Raw genomic sequence first — 16,416 nt, 5'->3', positions numbered from 1 at the left:
CCAGAGCTGCCAGCGAGGAAGAACTTGAGAAAAACTGTAATTCAAAGAAATTTGTATGGAGCTTTTGAATTTTACATGTTATCTTGTCCTTTAGATGGTAACTGATCTTATTTCTCTTTGCACAAGATTCACGCTCGCCGGATCCACTCAAAACCGTCGGTTTCGGCGTGAGAGGGATCAAAGATGTGACGCCAAGAGAGACATTCATCTTTGTTTTAAACCTCACCAGTTTATTTAATAACCGTTTTAAATAGGATTTACAGCGTACACTTGTTCAGAGTACACATGGGATGTCAGAGTCGGGCAGAAAATTCCTCATAAATTCTGCCTATAAATCAATAGATTCATTCCAAATATTGACTTTGTGCAAGTTTAGACAACAAAGCTCAATTTCTCAGAGTGCAGTGTTTTGCATCTAATGTGAATATTTCCAGTTCTAGTTTCTCTCCTAATGTCCTTTACTGCATTACAAAGTCCATCCATCTGGCCTGTGTGTCCATTAGGGGTTCAGAGAGGGACCTCCACAGGGGGATCAATGATCAATGCATGTTTATTAGCATGTTCTACGTCTCACTATTGATCGTGAGACGACTGGGTGACCTTGATGCACCGCACCGACCTTGACAGACGGGCGGAGTAACCAACAGAATCATGTAAATGAAGTCTTGTTTGTGGGACAGGCATTTCGACTCCACCCTGCTGTGGCCTCAGCACAGTTGTGTTGTTGAGGTCTTGATTCAGGACAGAGAAAAGGTCGCAGCGCGCGGCTCCACGTTGACTTGGATAATTACAGCGAGCGGGAGCTGCTGGGTGGTTTCACTTCACATCCTCTCCTGTAATAATTGATTCACTGTTTGATGATGATTAAGTGCCTGCGTGCTGCAGAGTAAATGTGTGTCTTTCTCTCTCTCTGTCAGCCAGAAGTTACTCTCAATGGCGTCATTTTTGAGTCACAATATTGGTTCCTGTTTCCTCTAGTCGGAGACTAACGTGGTTTTTATACGTCGCCTTTAAGACTTGAAGTAAAATTAGGACTCAGGGTTGCTGGTTGAACATTTTCCATCTGTTAAACTGGCTTCTTCAGACCTAGACCAGTTTGCTGTTTTGGTTTTTTTCTACCTCAGCCAATAATCTATATTTTAAATGTGAGTCACCCTGATGCTTTTATTTCCCCATTAAATGCTTTCCTGAGAAACATTTCTTTACAAGAGGTAAGGTATTTTGCTGGAGTAGATTGGAATCCACAGGGGCTCCCATCTCCTCTTTTGCGGTTTATGATGCTTCTTTTTGTCATTTCTGGGTTTTTTTGTTTTTGTTTTTGTGGCGTTTAGTTTTAAGTGCATGAGTTCTGTTCCTGACTAGAGCAAATTGCATCTATCTGACCTTCATGTGTTGTGTGCACTTCTTATTCTTTTATTCCTCCCATGTAACATCCTCCTGCCTGATATATATGATGTTAAGGAAGGAATACTCCACTAAAACAAAGCAACCTTTTATCCGTTACCGCTCCATTTCTGTTTAACTTATTTGGCAGATTCAGTGTAGTTCTTGGTGGACTATTCCTTTATGTTTCCCATCTGCATTTTATTTTAAAGTAAACATCTCACCTGTGTTGTCTGAAGGGTCTTTGCATGTCTTTATTAACCCTCACATCACTGGTGTTAATCACCCACCTTCTCTTTCCACCGACAGTTGATCAAAGTATGTTTGAGAACTCCGTTGCCCAGCAGCAGAGTCCCCAGTCCTCCAGAGCGGGCCAGTCCTCGGCCCGACGATCCGTGGCATCGGTCGGTCCTCACCTGGGGACGAGTTCTGCTGACTCACCGTCCTCAGGAGGACAACAGAGGCTTAAAAATGCCATTAACCTGGGCAAAGCTGTCGGAGCCAAGGTCAGTGCTAAACCGGTCCTTGAAAAGTCTTTTTGTTTTGCACTTCTAACAAGCTGCAGATCTCCAATATAAACTCAGTTACTGCTGCAGTTCATATAGATGTTCACTAGGTGGCTACACTACACACACACACACACACACACACACACACACACACACTGCATGAACAACAGTGCCTCCTCAGGGATCATTGAGTGTAGCGCCTTGAAAAAAATTGGACATGGAAAGGACAGAAAAAAGATGGATCATCAGAAAACCATGTTTCAGAAATATATATTATATATTGGATATATATATATATATATGACCCGGTGGTCTCCTCACCTTTTTGTCATCACACACAAGAACGTTCATGCAGCATCAGGTTCAGTTTTAAACAGCACTTGGATCCAGATTATTTTTAATGACTGAGGTTCAAACTGGTCATTCATACTTTAGTTTTGGATTTCAGGTCAATGACTTGTTAAGAAGAAAAGACTCGACCCACCTGGGGGACATTGGTGTCACAGAGGTCAACAAGAATGTGGATGTTTGGAGCTGCATGGACCAACTGAACCAGACATCCAGTAACAGGTACACACACACACACACACACACACACACACACACACACATGAACTTTTTAAACTCGCACTTAGCACCGGTAATTTGATTCATCAGTATTGAAGGTCTGTCCCATGTGAATGAGCTGGAACGAGCAAACTTTTCCTAGACAAACGGTTCCATACTTAAATAATAAAACCCACCAAAGAAATTGGCTCCTTCTGCACAGAAATATGAAATTAAGTAGTAAGAGAAGTGTCTGTCGCTGCTAATTAGACCCCGGGGTCAGAAAAGGTGGAGACTTCAAGAGGCTCCTGTGAAAAGTAGTCTTGAATTATTAATGATGCTCCAAAGTTGCAACATGACTGGAACCGAGTTTGCAGCCTCGACCATCTTCCATACATCTCTGTTTTCCTTCTGTCTTGTTCTCCGTTCCATCCTGATGAGAAGAAACTGAATGTTGTCCAAGTGTGAAATTCAAGCCGTCCATCATTCCATGTTTTCCTCTCTCCTCTCTTCCAGCTACATGTCCTTTGACTCCTTCCCCCGACTCGATCCACCTCCTCCGTCTGGTAAAAAACGTGTTCCCCGGGCACTGAAGACCACCCAGGACATGATGATCTCATCTGACCCCGTGGTCTCCTCACCTGACCACGCTGAGCCCTCCCCCGTCGCTTCACCCAACAAAACTCTGCCCGACACCAAAGAGGAGCTGAAGGTCGACGAGGAGGAGCCGCAGGATGCTGAGGAGACTGAGGCGCAGGAGAGCGCACAAGACCAAACGGAGAAGAAGGTAGAAGGTGAAAAAGTTGACGGGACAGCAGGAGGGGGAGAAGCTGATGTGGAGGATGGGGGGAGTGAAGGAGGTGAGGAGGAGAAGCATCAGCTCCAGCTGCAGCTCTCCGTTCCAGACCTCATCAACAAAGACCCCCCTCAGCCGGAGTCCAGAGACAAATCCAACGAGGTGTGGGTGAAGGTGTCGGACTCCCGCCTGGCCTCCACCCCCTGCTCAGGGAAAACTGCCTGCCGCATCAGCCTGGGAGAGGAGGTCCTGCTGGGGAACGGCGCCCCCTGCAGCAAAGGCAACGCAGTGAGTCCAGAGGAGTTTGAGCCTCATCCCGACCTGCTCTCATTTGAGTAGAGCTGGTGGTCATCCGGAAGCTCCGCCCCCCATGTTTCCCAGGCTGATTTCAGACAGACAGACAGCCACTGGCATCCAGGAACCAAATCATGTGTCAAGCTGACTGTTTTTAACTTTTTGTCATTGGGTTTAAATGTAAACTAACCCACAGGTTTTTGAGACAATGAGCTGGAGGTCAGTATGTCTGAGTCCTTTCTGACTGCATTTTTGAGGTCTCATGAACGTCTCATGCTTTATCATTTATTATATGTCAGATCTGAAACACATTATCTAATCGTTGTGGTTAATGAAAGGAAATATTCCTTTAAACTGAGAGGAAAATACACTAAACAAGATGTGTCCCTTGTAATTTAATTTTTTTTTAAGTATCTGAAAGTTTGTTTTTTTATAAAATGATTATATTTAATGCCTGCTGTCACCACAGATACACAACCATCATCATCAGAACTGCACTTGTCTCTATCACTTTATAAGATTTCTGCACCACCACATCACTCATGCTCATGCAGCTGAAATTCAAGTTGTTTGTCATTTTTAACATATCTAAGATATGGTTTTAACTTTGTTGCTGTTGATGACAGATGATCTGTGAGGTTCACATTCGCCAAACTTGGCGAAAGGAGCATCTGAGATGAGAGAAAACGTTCAGGATGTAAATGCAGGAAATGAAGGAGCGGCTGAATGAATGTAAGGAAAAAGGCTTTGAGGGGAAACCCACTCGCTTTCAAACCACAACTGGAGCCTTTTTTTGTAACTTGATTTTACCCGGTTTCCAATTTCCATCACCAGTTGTTTTTGATCACATTGGCTCCAAGTTTTAGCATCTATTAACCTGAATAATGACAATTTGAAGCAGCGGGAGCTCAGTCTGCAGGAAACTGGGCTGAGAAGTGGAGGGTTCTCGGTTCCAGCAAAAACATGTACGGCGTTCTGGTAGTAGGGGAAGGTACCAGAGCACCTTTAGAGCACTACCAAGGTACCCTTGAGCAAGGTACCAAACACAATTGCTCGCCTAGGGACCTTTGTGTGCCCTCCCCGTGACCCCAGAAAGGAATAAAGGGGTCAGAATTACTATTTTCAGGGGGTTCTTGGCTGAGAAAAAGGGAAGAATGGATGGATTGTTGGTTCCAAACAGAAGTGAGATAGGAGATAATGAGCTGAGGAAAACCGTCAAGTGCGTCATAACGGAACAGAACCAAGAGGTAAATCGGCAGCCCGCAGGTGTTTTCGTCAGATCCTGTCATCATTCTCAAAGTTCTCCTTCCACTGAGATGAGAGAGAAGCTGTCGTTTATGCAAAACGCTGTTCTCAGCTTCACTGCTGCATCTGGGGGAGTTTAAAAGGCGACGATCCGTGTCATTGTGAGAGGTCAAAGGTCTTTTCTGGATTCACTGATTCACGCAGGCTCATGGTGCCCCTGGAAGTGTCCTTGCAGGGGTTTCCTGAGACGACCTTCATCAGGATGCTGACAGAACGAACGATAAGAACGTGGCTCTTTTAAACAGAGGCATTAAAAAGTCATTAGCATGTCACACTGTAAAAATAGCAGCTGAACATGCAGCATTTCAGAGGCTTCATTACTTTACTGATACATTTAACCGTATTTAACCACAGCAGCTGGACTGAGCGAGACAAACTGAACCAAAAGCAACACAGCAGCTGCTTGTGTTTGATCCTCAGCCTTGAGTCATTGCTGACTCCACCTCTTCCTCTCAGCACAGTTAATGAGCGTTAACATATTTATACATCTGCACAGTTTATTATGAAACCTTTTAGAACGCTGCAGTGATATTTTATTGTTTTCTCATGTAGGAATGACACGATTGTGTCCATTTAATGGAAATAGCCTTGCTTCGTACAATATCTGTGAATATACAGGTTGTGTCACGCTCGCAAATGAAGGAAACTGATTCGTTTGGATATTCAGTGGTAGAATGTACTGTATTTCCAGTGACCTGCTGTCATTTACTGTAGCTGCCTCAGAGTTTGAGCAGTTTTTTATTCTGTTATACATGTCATTTTTATCTTGCCTTGTGCTGGCAGAATGTCAGACCTGAACCACGAATGAAGGAAGTGCACATTTTAATATTCAGCCTTTTCCTGTTGGGATTTATATGCAATGAAAACGTGCCAAGAAAATCAGTAGATATTTTGATCTGTGTATTTTTTTAAATTGAGATGTAATGACTTTCATAGTGTAATCCTTTTAAAAGAAAACCAATAATAGATGATCTTGAGTTTTCATTTTGTGACGTGTGCGGTTTTTCATTTAAGCACTTTTTTTGTTTGTTTGTTTGTTTGTTTTACAGCTTTCTGCCAAATCAAAGCCTCCAGAAATAATTCTGTTCTGGCAGAGCTGGATTTTTACACCTTAAATCTGTTGTTATAAACAGGCTTATGTTCTTTGGGAGTGTGGCGCTCATGTTTAATTCATTCCTGTTTGTTCTACTTGGTGTACATTCTCCTACACCCCTAGTTCTCAGTGCAATTTTCTGACCTGTTTGTAACTGTGTTGAATTTTTAAAAAAAAGGATGAGTGCACAATGAGGAGAGTTCTTCACCTCCCAAAGAACAAACGAGGAGCAGAGACGGATGGGTCAGGTCAATGTTTATTAATAATTCAGCGATTATTTGATGCATTTATTCATTATCTACAAAGGATTCTGGGCTTTCTTGCAATTTTAATAGCCGTTGGGAAGCCCTCATGGACATTTTATGACCATAAAATCCCCTTGAAGTAAAAGTCTTGCAGCATTTTTCCCAGTAATTTAAATGTAGCGTGTTTAATCTGCCTGTGTCTCCATCTACAGGCACTTACAGTTACTGCACTGCTGCCAGAGGCTTCAAAATTGTAGACGGTGTCCAATTAGTCTTTACTTTTGTCTTTTACAGAAGGCTGTCTTTGCTGAAATGCTGCGTTATTGATGGGATAGCTGATGGCAACAATTTAACCAAATGAGAATGATTAATGTATTGAAGCAGAAAAAAATAATTACAGAGAAAACATGTAGGCACAACAGCTAAATTTGTTTGTTTACCAAATTGCAACCCATTAAACGTGTTTTATTTATTCACCCTTAAAGGCAAATCAGAAACTGACATTTAATATAAATGTCTTGTACTCAGTCTTAAAAGTTTGAGGAGGAATGCAAAAAGAAGACGGCCTAGTAAAGTCTAAAATCAGAATCTGACCTACAGAACTGGGATTTTTCTCAAGCCATTTCAATACTTTACAAATATTCCAAATATCTGCTGTCTCACCGCTGTTTGGTTGTCTTTTAACAGCAGTTTGCACACACGCTCATGCAACCAAAGAGATGAAGGAGCAAAAACAAGCATTCCCACTAGATCTCCAGATGTGTTTTATAATAAGAGACGACAGCATTAGTGCAAGAGTTCGTATTTATTAACCGATGACACAATGAGCAGAGAAAACAGGCGAGACAACACAGAAAGACACCAAAAATTAGATTTTGTTGAAGGCTGCTACATCCACGCTCTGGACCTGAAACAGAGGAGAATCGATTAATATCCCCGGCCGTCTTTTTTACACGTCCATGACATATTCTTTACGATTGATCTTTAAATCCGAGCTTTGTGAAACATACTGGATAAGCTTTCAATGCAGAATGGGGGGCAAAAAACCTGTTCGCTTTTTTCTTAGTTGCGACATCTGGTGGCAGGTGATGAAATAACAGTTGTAAAAGAATATATATCCAAAACTGATCTTGATTAAGCGCTTACATTTTCTGGATGAAAACCCTTTAAACATTACACCATTTTAACACTCGGGCTACTCCTTAAACAATGAGTGAGATTCTTACAATAGTACTTACATAATCTTCAAACTTGGTGATTTCTTCCTCTAGCAAGTCTGTCCCCACCTTGTCGTCCTCCACCACACAAGCAATCTGAAGCTTTTTGATGCCATATCCCACTGGAACCAGTTTGGACGTACCCCACAGCAGACCGTCAGTCTGCACGGAGCGCACGCACTCCTCCAGCTTTGCCATGTCAGTTTCATCATCCCACTGAAAACACCATAAAAGTGTTAAATAACCACCCGTTTCCAGGTTTAGTGTTAAAGGGAACTTACAGGTTTGACATCCAGTAAGATGGAAGACTTGGCGATGATGGTGGGTTTCTTGGCTTTCTTCTCCGCATACTCTTTTAACCTCTGCTCTTTGATCTTCTCTGCTTCTTCATCGTCATCGCTACCAAACGGGTCAAAATCGTCGTCGTCATCCTCGTCTTGCTTTTTAGCTGGGGCACTCTTCTGCTGTACAGCTGTACCCTTTAAGACGAACCACATGTGCATGACTACAGGGCGCGTAAAGGCTGTAATGGCTGGCGGAGTAAAGCCGTGGCTCACATTCGTGTAAGGAACTGCTGGAGTGGAAGCTGGGACAGCAGCGACAGGAGACTTCTCCAGAACCTCCACGCGACCTTCTAGTTTGGAAAGCGCTGCCCTCAAGTCGCCAATCACTGGAGAAAAGTCCTCATAGTGAGTTCACAACATTGACACCCCCCCCACACCCTTTAGGGATGAAAATGAGCGCACAAACCTGTGTATAAGCTTTGGTTTTCCAACTCCAGGCTCTTGATGCGGGACACAAGTTCTCCCTGGTCAGCGGAGTTGCTCCCGCTCTGCATCGAAAAAACATTTACATATAGCGAGAAAAACAGACCATACAATCTTATTTAAAACCAACACGCAATCAAGCAAACTGCAAATGTGTCCACACCAAACAGATGCAGCCAGAAGTGATTAAAAAGCTGTTTGGTCTCCACCAGGAACCAAAAGCCATCCAAACAGCGAAGCTACTAAAGTCAGGCAGGGCTGGGAAAACGATGCTTCCAAGGACACGCGATGGGGGGGAACTTACAAGCTGGGAGTGGAGCTTCGGGGGTGAGTGAGCAGCCCCTTTGTTACACAGGGTAGCCTTCAGCTGAGACGTGAGGACGGAATTTGAACCCCGAAAGAAAAAGCACCCGAGCAGAAAGGAATGAATGCAGAATGCAGAACATTTCAAACCGCACAGACCTGTCTGACAGCAAAAGTGACATTTTTCTGCAAATACCTGAACTATTTTGACAAGGACAAAGGAAGGCGGTCCGCATTGTATAAGTCTTTTTTTTTTTTTTTTTTTTTTTTTTTTAATGGAGCAAAAATATCTCAGTCGTTAACAACCTGGTTGTTTCACCACATCAATAGGAAAAAACCTCTTTACAATTAGTGGCTTTGGTATTTAATGAATAGAAATCGTAGAACATGAGGCAACAGTAGCAGAGAAAAACTCACTCCTGCTAAAGACTTCTGGATGTTCTCTCTGGCCCGAGCAATGTCTTGCAGGATGGAGTTAGCCCCCACGTCCTGAGAAGATAAAACTATTCATTTAATCACATTTCTCTCAGCTCCGATCCAAAAGGGAGGCGTGCTGGTACCTGTGAAGAGCCGTTCATTCGCTCGTAGAAGCACCTTTCCGCCTCATCGTAGCGAGGTTTGTCAAACCAGACCTTCTCCTGAGCCAGAAAGTCCACTGATGTCATGGTTCTACAGCGGATAAAGCAGGGACGGAGAGAGGGAAGTGTGAACAGGAGGTTCAGGAAACAAGAGAGGAGGGGAAATAAGCAGGTTTAATAAAGTGGAGATATCAACTCATATTTAGATGGAGAGAGGACTGGTTCGTAGTCGTATTAACACATCCCACAGATGAACAACATAATTCTACACAACCAAATAAATACACACGTAGTGAAACGTGGTGATGTGGACATTCATTCAGAAAAAAAACGAAGACCTCAACGACGACTCAAACCAAAAGAAAAGATGTTTTCCCCCACACATTCATGGAACCAAAGAGGCAAAGCAAAGAAAATGATGAGGATGAAACATCTGAAGCAGATCCACTCCCCCAGTTTGGTCATACTTGTCCCTGGGTGGGGTACTGGAGGAAGATGCTGGTCTCGGATTTTTCTTTTTCTGTCCCGCTGCAGCTTCAGTCCCACTGACACTGTGAAAACGGCTCTCTGCAGCCTGAAACCGCCACTTGTCCAGCCACACCGGCTCACTGTCGGGGTGAAGAAAGTAACCAACTCCCACCCTCGATACCTCCTCCTTCTCAGGAACCTCATTTGGCTCCTCTTCTTCCTGAATGGGGAGCAGAGCGTGGAAGACTTCTGCTTTCCCCTGTGGGACCACCCATTTTTCCTCCACGGCTACTTGATCTTCCTCCTCCTCCTCCTCTTCTTCTTCTACAAGGCTTTGAGGGTGGTCGTTGCTCCTGGAGGTGGGGGCACAACTGGATCGTTTGGCGGAATTGTTGCCGTACAGATTCTGGTAGAACACGGCTTCGGCGCGGTCATACAAGGGCTTCTCCAGCCACACATCCCTGAGCAGCTCCGCGGGGATGCGAGGTAATCCATTAACCGACTGGCGACTGGTTGGGGTGACAAGAGCTTGTTGAACGGGAGTTGGCGTGAGAGACTGGTATCCTTCGTCAGGCGTTCTGGCCACACCGGAGCTGCCGGGCTGGGGCGGAATGTGCAAAGAGTTCGGAACGGGCGCCAGGGATTCTACAAACTGGCACCCCGCGTGGTCAAAGGACGCCTTGTTCACCCACGTGGACGCTGGACCAGACGGAGGACCTTTGGAGTTCTTTCCTGGCGCCGACGGTGCTTTGGCCGCCTGGGTGGTCCCACCGGAGGAGCTGGCCAGCCAGCGCTGGTAGAGGCTCTCTGCCCGCTCATAGACGCTGCGCTCAAACCAAACATTGGCACATTCAAACTTCAGGCCGCTCAGCTCAGCGCGGGAGTCGGCGGGCTGCCCGGCGGCCTGCCGGGGCTTCGCTTCGTTTAGAGTTTTACCGTCAGCTTGCCCCGCCTCGGGTCGACTCCCCGGTTTGGACGACCTTTTCCTGCGACGGCGGCTTTTCCCAGCCTGCTTCCCCTCTCCGTTCAAGCTACCGCTTTCTGGGGACGATGACGTCGTCGTCTCTCCGTTTCTTTGAGCCGATTGGGCCTTATTCCTACGTCCCACGTCTGAGTTTGCAGGACGTTCCGCTTGACAGCTGTTGGAAGGCGGATCATTCTCAGACCGCTCCAGGGCGGAGCACTGGGAGAGCTTCTGAGACATCTCTTCATTGCAGGGAGGGAAAAGAGAGAACAACAGGTACAGGCTTCTGGGTTAGATACAGAGAGACACGGGAACGTTTAGCCAACAAAATCGGATCAAACGAGACTTTCCGCAAGTGGAAACGTCTCAGGGCAACGCTTAACATGCAGGACATAAGATGAAATCCATGCAAGCACCCAGATACAGAAACAGGTTTTTACTGCCACAGCAGTTTTCTCTGATAACCTCATGACAGCGTAAACCGCCGCCATGGCGACCATGGAAATGCATTTAGTGTAACTAGGTAGAGGTACTTCAATTACCCCAATGTGACCTCAACATTCTTTAAGAATTTTCCATCATAACTGAGCAGCAAAATTCAAGACTTCAGCTCAAGTTGACACTGAAAGGAGAACATGCAAACTACAAAAACTACTAGTAAACCTGAAATATCAGTCATTTTAAATAACGGTCATTTCATGCAGTGCAATCAGCAGCTATGCAGGACAGGTCATGCAACATTTAATGCCATGTGGACAAATTTAGAAATTATTTGCTGCTTAATTATTCGAACAGTGATTTTAAAAGCGGGTCTCAGGATCCTGGGAGTCGATTAAGTTTTTATTGGAGGAAAAATGGAGCAACAAATCCACATATTTCTCTGGTGTTTGGAGAGAATATATGGTCTGATTTGTGCAGGAGTCTTTGAGAACCACTGTTCACACCTGGCGGTTCAACTCTTAACTCACCTTCCTTTGAAAAGGTGATGAACTTAAACTAGTATCAAATTATACAGAGAGGTGGTTTTTCCAATTAAACGCGGGCCATTGGAAAAAAGACAAGAATCATTGATCAAAACATCAAGGAGCCAATAAAACAATGACAACACAACGGGCACAAAAGACAAGAAAACAGGCACAAATGGGGACTGTGGCCATGGGACTCACCTGTCAAATACTGAATGCAAGATGGTGCAAAGAGTCAACGCGTTAAAAGACTTCAACATGACACTTTTGCCTTTTGGATACAGGAAGCAACAGAGAAAATGAGCAGGACTTTGCTGTCAAATCAACATATTTAGCCAAAAACTCGTTATTTACCTCTTGTTCAGGTCAATTCGACCTGTTTAGATTAACTCAGCCTCCAGATCAAACCATTAGGATCATGCTTCATTATAGGAACACTCCTCAAGAGGCAAGACATCATGCATATTGTTGTTGAAAGCCATTCAAACATTAGTGTGCCCTTTTAAGAGGAGAAACCTGTCTAGCAATTTATTAAACAATAAGCTGTCATATTGAAATAGGTGTGTCGGCTAACCTTAACAGTAGCCACCTTGTGACACAACTCTAACTGGAAAGAAATATCAGCCGATTAAATGAAGGTGTCTCAAAATAATGCTTGTTTTAATGCGCACACCTGATTGAGATCACCCCATTCATTTTGAGGCGAGAGCCGGTTTCTCAATGGGGAAGAGCGGCCATTGCTGCGGGGCTTCACCCGGCGTGACACCGCGTTAGCATTAGCAACATGCTCTCCTTCAGCTAACTAGCCGCTAGCTAAAACACGCGACGCGCTCGTGACTCGAGGTGGCTTCGCATCGTGGTGTGTATTTTAAATGACTTCCGTCACTATTCCCGCACGTTTAAGCCGCCTGTGTCGAGCGGACAGAACGGTACTTACTGCCGAGTTTAGTCCCTGCGGAGCGTGGAAGCAGGCCGGTGCCTAAAACGTGTCTTCTCCAGCCGTGAGTGACAACGGGAAGGAGGAAGAGGAGGTGGAGGAGGAGGCGATGTTGGAGCCTGGAGTGTGGGGGAGGGGAGAGGGTTCAAAAAGGATGATGATGATGATGCCCTGAGAGGCTGCTTTTTGTTCCCCGTGTTTGATTATAAGGCCATTATTCCCCCAACATCCTCTATTTTGATACAGTGGCTGCCATTTATCCACTGACTAGAATAAACCCTGCAAAATGTCAGTGAATATTTTCAAACAAGGTGAAGCACAAAGCTGGTTGCAGTTTGACCAAATATCACATTTTAATTTAAAACATCAATTCCAATCTCCACAGCCATGGCTCCAATTCTTTACATCAGACATCCATCACAGAGATGAACAACAATAATGTGGATGTGAATTTTAAACAGCTTTTTACAGTACTGTATATCATTTTATATAAATTATGTGTAAAAGTGTGCAATTGACCATTTGATACAGAGTCATCACCTCGATCCACATATTCAGTAACAGCAACTATTGAGACTTTTTACAAATGTAAGTTATGGCAGAATTGTTTGAAATGGTTGTGCATTATTTACACAGTTGACACGTGTCGCCATGGCGACGTGGCAGCATAACGGGGGATGAATCGGGGTATCTCACGACGAGAGCTACGGCTGAAAGAGACACCAGCAAACCGGAAATGTGGTAGAAACTATGAGCATATTCAAATTAGTCTTTCGGAATTTCCGAAACGGAGAGTAATGATTATTGTTGCACATGAGAAATGATGCGTCAGAAGCTTTGACCTGTTACTGGTCAGTGTCGAAGACGCTCAATCGTCCACGTAAACATCATTTGAAGGTGGTCAAACGGAAGATCTGTGATGAATTAAGGTTCAAAAAAAGGAAAATAATTCCTGCTGTTCCGCTTGGAAAAGCTCCCGTGAGGTCATTCAAAGGCAGGAAGTGCGAGGGTTACTTCGTGCATCTCGCTGAAGACCTGCGGCCGAGCTCTCTGGCTCTCTCGGTGGCGGACTCCACAGCGCTCATGGTGGCCGCCCTCACGCCTCCCTGCTCCAGGGTGTGAAGCCCGTAGATGGTTGTTCCGCCCGGGGTGCACACCTCCGCGCGCAACTGAGCCGGATGCTTCCCCGAATCGCACAAGACCCTCCCAGCGCCCTGACAGGAGACACCAAATCAAGCAGGAAACATGAGTCTGGAGCGAGAACTCCGGAGAGCGAAACGGCAGGGTGAGACTGACCAGGACGGTTTGAGACGCGATGCTGTGCGCCAGAGCGCTCGGCATTCCCATTTTAACCGCCCCCTCCGCCAGAGCCTCCGCAAACAGGTACACCTGTGGAGAGCAGTGACCCGCGTCAAGCTTCGGGTCCCCGGAGCTGAGATCACATCACATTTGTCACGAGATGGAGACCAACGGAGGCGATCCACCGGTGGATTTCATTTTGAGACTCACGAAAGCGACCCCGCTCCCACTTAGCCCGGTGTGAATGTCGAGCCACGTCTCGGGTCCCTCCTCCACCAACCCACAGCGGTGCAGCAAGGAGCGGAGCAGCGCGCCGTCCTCGGGCTTTGCATTGGATCCACGCGCAAACAGCAGAGCCCCTTCCTGAACCAAGCAGGGCAGGTTGGGCATCATCCTGATGACCACCGAGTTTTCAGGTAGAAGCTGCAGTCGGAAGAGCAGAACATGAGATCTTCTGCCCCCCCCCCCCCCCCGTGTTGCAGCCTCCACCAGACTCACCTCCTCTAATGTGGCCAGCGTTACTCCGGCTGCGACGGACACGACGATGTGCCTATCGGTGACGTGCGGCGAGATCTCAGCGAGGACGTGCGGAACCAAGTGAGGTTTGACCGCGATGAAAACCACGTCCGAGCCACAGACCACTTCTGTGTTGGAGTGAGTGACGGGAACCCCGAGCTCCTGAAATCCAGAGGCAGAAATGCTCGACATGAGGGCGGCGCGCGCCTGCATCCGATCGGCCCAGCGAGACTGGATAAATACCTGGAAGCGTCCCAGGTTCCGGATGGAAGGGGCACTCACTTTGATGTTCCCAGAAAGGATATTTCCTTTAATGAGAACAGAACCACTGTTACTTGATGTTACCTACGATAACCTTCAGCTCTGCACCCCCCCCCCCCCCCCCCCCCCCCCCAGTCACCTGACATCATGCCCTTTGTGATTCCAAAAGCCATGTTTCCTGCACCGATAAACCCGACCTTCAGCTGCCGGTCCATCTCTGGGTCCATTTTGATCTAGGAGAAATGGAAGCATCAATGTCATGCTAGCAGCTGGAGGGTTCTCCCAGAATCATTCCAACATTAACCTGCGTACTCAAGAATGTGACTAGAAAACATTTTATGGGTTCTTTGGTAAATCAACAGCTCAGCCTCGATCTGCTAAATCAGCCAAATCCACAAAAAACAACAATCTTGCAATTAAGAATAACTAATTATGTTAAATAATTATATTTTGAATATAATCAGTAGATACATACATCAAGTGTAATATTGAAATCTGAAGAAGTTGCGATGGGAAAAATGTGACAAAACACCATTTTAAACAAACGTGCACGTCCACAGATGCATCGTGTACAACCGTTATCTTTAGGATGCATTTTTCACGCATCAGATAAAACATAACTTCCAATAACTGTATAGTAAAATATAACGATATGTACATTATATTGTAAGTAAAATAGCTGCGTTGGTGACCATATCATGCAGCCAGAAGTTACCGGTTTCAGATAGGAAATAATAAAGACTGGATGTTTTAAAAGTACTTTTGAAGGTTCATTTGGGAGAAAAATCCCACCGAAACATCACTATTTCGACGTCACGAAACGAAATACCGAATTGGCTTAGAAATGAATGCAAGTAGCAAATAATCCACATGACAGCACACAGCTATAATGGCATCTGCATCATCCCTACAATTAAATCCAAATTCTGAGTGGAAGTGTCGGTGCAGGGCTGCGGCCAGGTCAGCATCGATGCTTCTCCATCCGACTCTTCAGTCACTTCATCATTCCTGTCTGAGCTGAGGACCCCATCTCCGACCAGGGAGTGTCTGGACTCCATGATAGCAACCATCGTCTTCTCATACCGCCACCAACCCTGAATTTTGGTCGGTGCTGGCGAGTTTGGCTCTCTCTGTCGTTTGTAGTACGCACTTTTAAGAAGTTTCCAACGAAACTTTAACTGATCCACAGTCCTATGATACCCGGCTGCTGTCATTCTCCGATGCGCCACCTTGAACAGTTTGTTATTCCTCACTTTCCTGCCGTCTAAGCAATTCTTGATGTCCAGCTCTTTGAGGATTTCGAGCAACAACTCAGTCTCCCTCACGTCCCAGTTCTGCTTCTTGTTGGTGGAGTCATTCATTGTTGTGTATCTCAGTTAGCTCGGCGGCTAGTGAAGGCTAGCCCGACGGCACAATGTCCACACGGCTTGGGAGGCTAATACGAAGTCAGCATGCCCACGGGAGGCTGCTGCTAACTTAAAGCTTAGCTGTGTTTAGCATACATGAAGTTAGGATCTTAAAAATCCTGTCAGAAAACATGCCACAATAGTAGAAAACTAACCCCGCTGCACAGAGCCAGGGTTAGCAAGGGACTAATCCAAGAGATTAGAAATACAATACACGTGCTTCTTATTTGCTGGACAACCATAAAATAACACGGAGTGACAGTGTCAGGAGACGGCGAGAGCGACACCGGCTAACGCTGGTGCTAGCTTATGTATTCACCTGAGGATTTTTCTGAATGTCTGACGTTCGTCGTTCAACAAAAAATCAATTGTACCTATGCCGTTAAAGGTGCATGTTAGACAGGATACGCATCCGCGGGCAGGCGAAAAGCGTGAACTATCTGTGCGTTTGTTACTCACACGTCAGCTGCTGCGCCAGAGGGGCGGCAGTGTCAGCGAGCCCGGTGAGTGTCTTTCTGTAGCGCCTGTGACATAAATCAAACCTACTGCCTCCTCCGGCCCGCC

At 45.7% G+C, this 16,416-nt stretch overlaps 3 protein-coding genes across 10 annotated transcripts in view; 1 reads left to right on the top strand and 2 right to left on the bottom strand.

Moving 5' to 3' along the window:
* Positions 1 to 6,310, top strand: part of LOC101061216 (carboxyl-terminal PDZ ligand of neuronal nitric oxide synthase protein-like) — a 76,919-nt gene extending 70,609 nt beyond the window's left edge. For all 4 annotated transcript variants that reach the window (XM_029828899.1, XM_029828898.1, XM_029828900.1 and 1 more), the window contains 3 exons: positions 1,693 to 1,889; positions 2,341 to 2,462; positions 2,955 to 6,310. In XM_029828899.1, the coding sequence (XP_029684759.1) occupies positions 1,693 to 1,889; positions 2,341 to 2,462; positions 2,955 to 3,573 (938 nt within the window). In that variant the 3' untranslated portion in view covers positions 3,574 to 6,310. The remainder of the gene's footprint in view (positions 1 to 1,692; positions 1,890 to 2,340; positions 2,463 to 2,954) is intronic.
* Positions 6,311 to 6,957: 647 nt separating this feature from the next.
* On the bottom strand, positions 6,958 to 12,511 carry LOC101076077 (uncharacterized). Of its 2 annotated transcripts, XM_029828909.1 has the most exons (11): positions 12,371 to 12,511; positions 11,635 to 11,644; positions 9,504 to 10,710; positions 9,019 to 9,127; positions 8,876 to 8,947; positions 8,460 to 8,522; positions 8,139 to 8,220; positions 7,946 to 8,058; positions 7,670 to 7,867; positions 7,410 to 7,604; positions 6,958 to 7,078 (listed from the first exon to the last, which is right to left on the bottom strand). In XM_029828909.1, the coding sequence occupies exons 3-11, from the start codon at positions 10,706 to 10,708 to the stop codon at positions 7,040 to 7,042; spliced, it is 2,076 nt and encodes a 691-aa protein (XP_029684769.1). In that variant the 5' UTR covers positions 10,709 to 10,710; positions 11,635 to 11,644; positions 12,371 to 12,511; the 3' UTR covers positions 6,958 to 7,039. The 2 variants fall into 2 exon arrangements, with proteins under 2 accessions (XP_029684769.1, XP_029684770.1); XM_029828910.1 differs by lacking the exon at positions 8,460 to 8,522 and having other exon boundaries at positions 12,371 to 12,510.
* Positions 12,512 to 12,698: 187 nt separating this feature from the next.
* pycr3 (pyrroline-5-carboxylate reductase 3) lies at positions 12,699 to 16,385 on the bottom strand. Of its 4 annotated transcripts, none has more exons than XM_011615169.1 (7): positions 16,312 to 16,385; positions 14,586 to 14,679; positions 14,429 to 14,493; positions 14,168 to 14,347; positions 13,880 to 14,092; positions 13,667 to 13,759; positions 12,699 to 13,584 (listed from the first exon to the last, which is right to left on the bottom strand). In XM_011615169.1, the coding sequence occupies exons 2-7, from the start codon at positions 14,671 to 14,673 to the stop codon at positions 13,381 to 13,383; spliced, it is 843 nt and encodes a 280-aa protein (XP_011613471.1). In that variant the 5' UTR covers positions 14,674 to 14,679; positions 16,312 to 16,385; the 3' UTR covers positions 12,699 to 13,380. The 4 variants fall into 4 exon arrangements, with proteins under 4 accessions (XP_011613471.1, XP_003974491.1, XP_029684778.1 ...); XM_003974442.3 differs by lacking the exon at positions 16,312 to 16,385 and adding an exon at positions 16,172 to 16,307; XM_029828918.1 differs by lacking the exon at positions 16,312 to 16,385 and adding an exon at positions 16,227 to 16,270.
* Positions 16,386 to 16,416: the final 31 nt, after the last annotated feature.

This window comes from Takifugu rubripes, chromosome 20, assembly GCF_901000725.2.
Source record: "Takifugu rubripes chromosome 20, fTakRub1.2, whole genome shotgun sequence".
Taxonomy (NCBI): domain Eukaryota; kingdom Metazoa; phylum Chordata; class Actinopteri; order Tetraodontiformes; family Tetraodontidae; genus Takifugu; species Takifugu rubripes.
Note: the sequence above shows the minus strand (reverse complement) of the source record. Positions and strands in the feature narration are given on the sequence as shown.

Coding starts and splice junctions, on each gene's coding strand:
- LOC101076077 (XM_029828909.1), bottom strand. CDS start 10,708: ATGTCTCAGAAGCTCTCCCAGTGCTCCGCCCTGGAGCGGTCTGAGAAT. Junction 8,948..9,018: donor GAATGAACGGCTCTTCACAG/GTACCAGCACGC, acceptor TTATCTTCTCAG/GACGTGGGGGCTAACTCCAT. Junction 8,523..8,875: donor TCCAGAAGTCTTTAGCAGGA/GTGAGTTTTTCT, acceptor CTCACGTCTCAG/CTGAAGGCTACCCTGTGTAA.
- pycr3 (XM_011615168.2), bottom strand. CDS start 15,807: ATGAATGACTCCACCAACAAGAAGCAGAACTGGGACGTGAGGGAGACT. Junction 14,494..14,585: donor CACAAAGGGCATGATGTCAG/GTGACTGGGGGG, acceptor TTCTCATTAAAG/GAAATATCCTTTCTGGGAAC. Junction 13,585..13,666: donor TCGCGTCTCAAACCGTCCTG/GTCAGTCTCACC, acceptor GTCTCCTGTCAG/GGCGCTGGGAGGGTCTTGTG.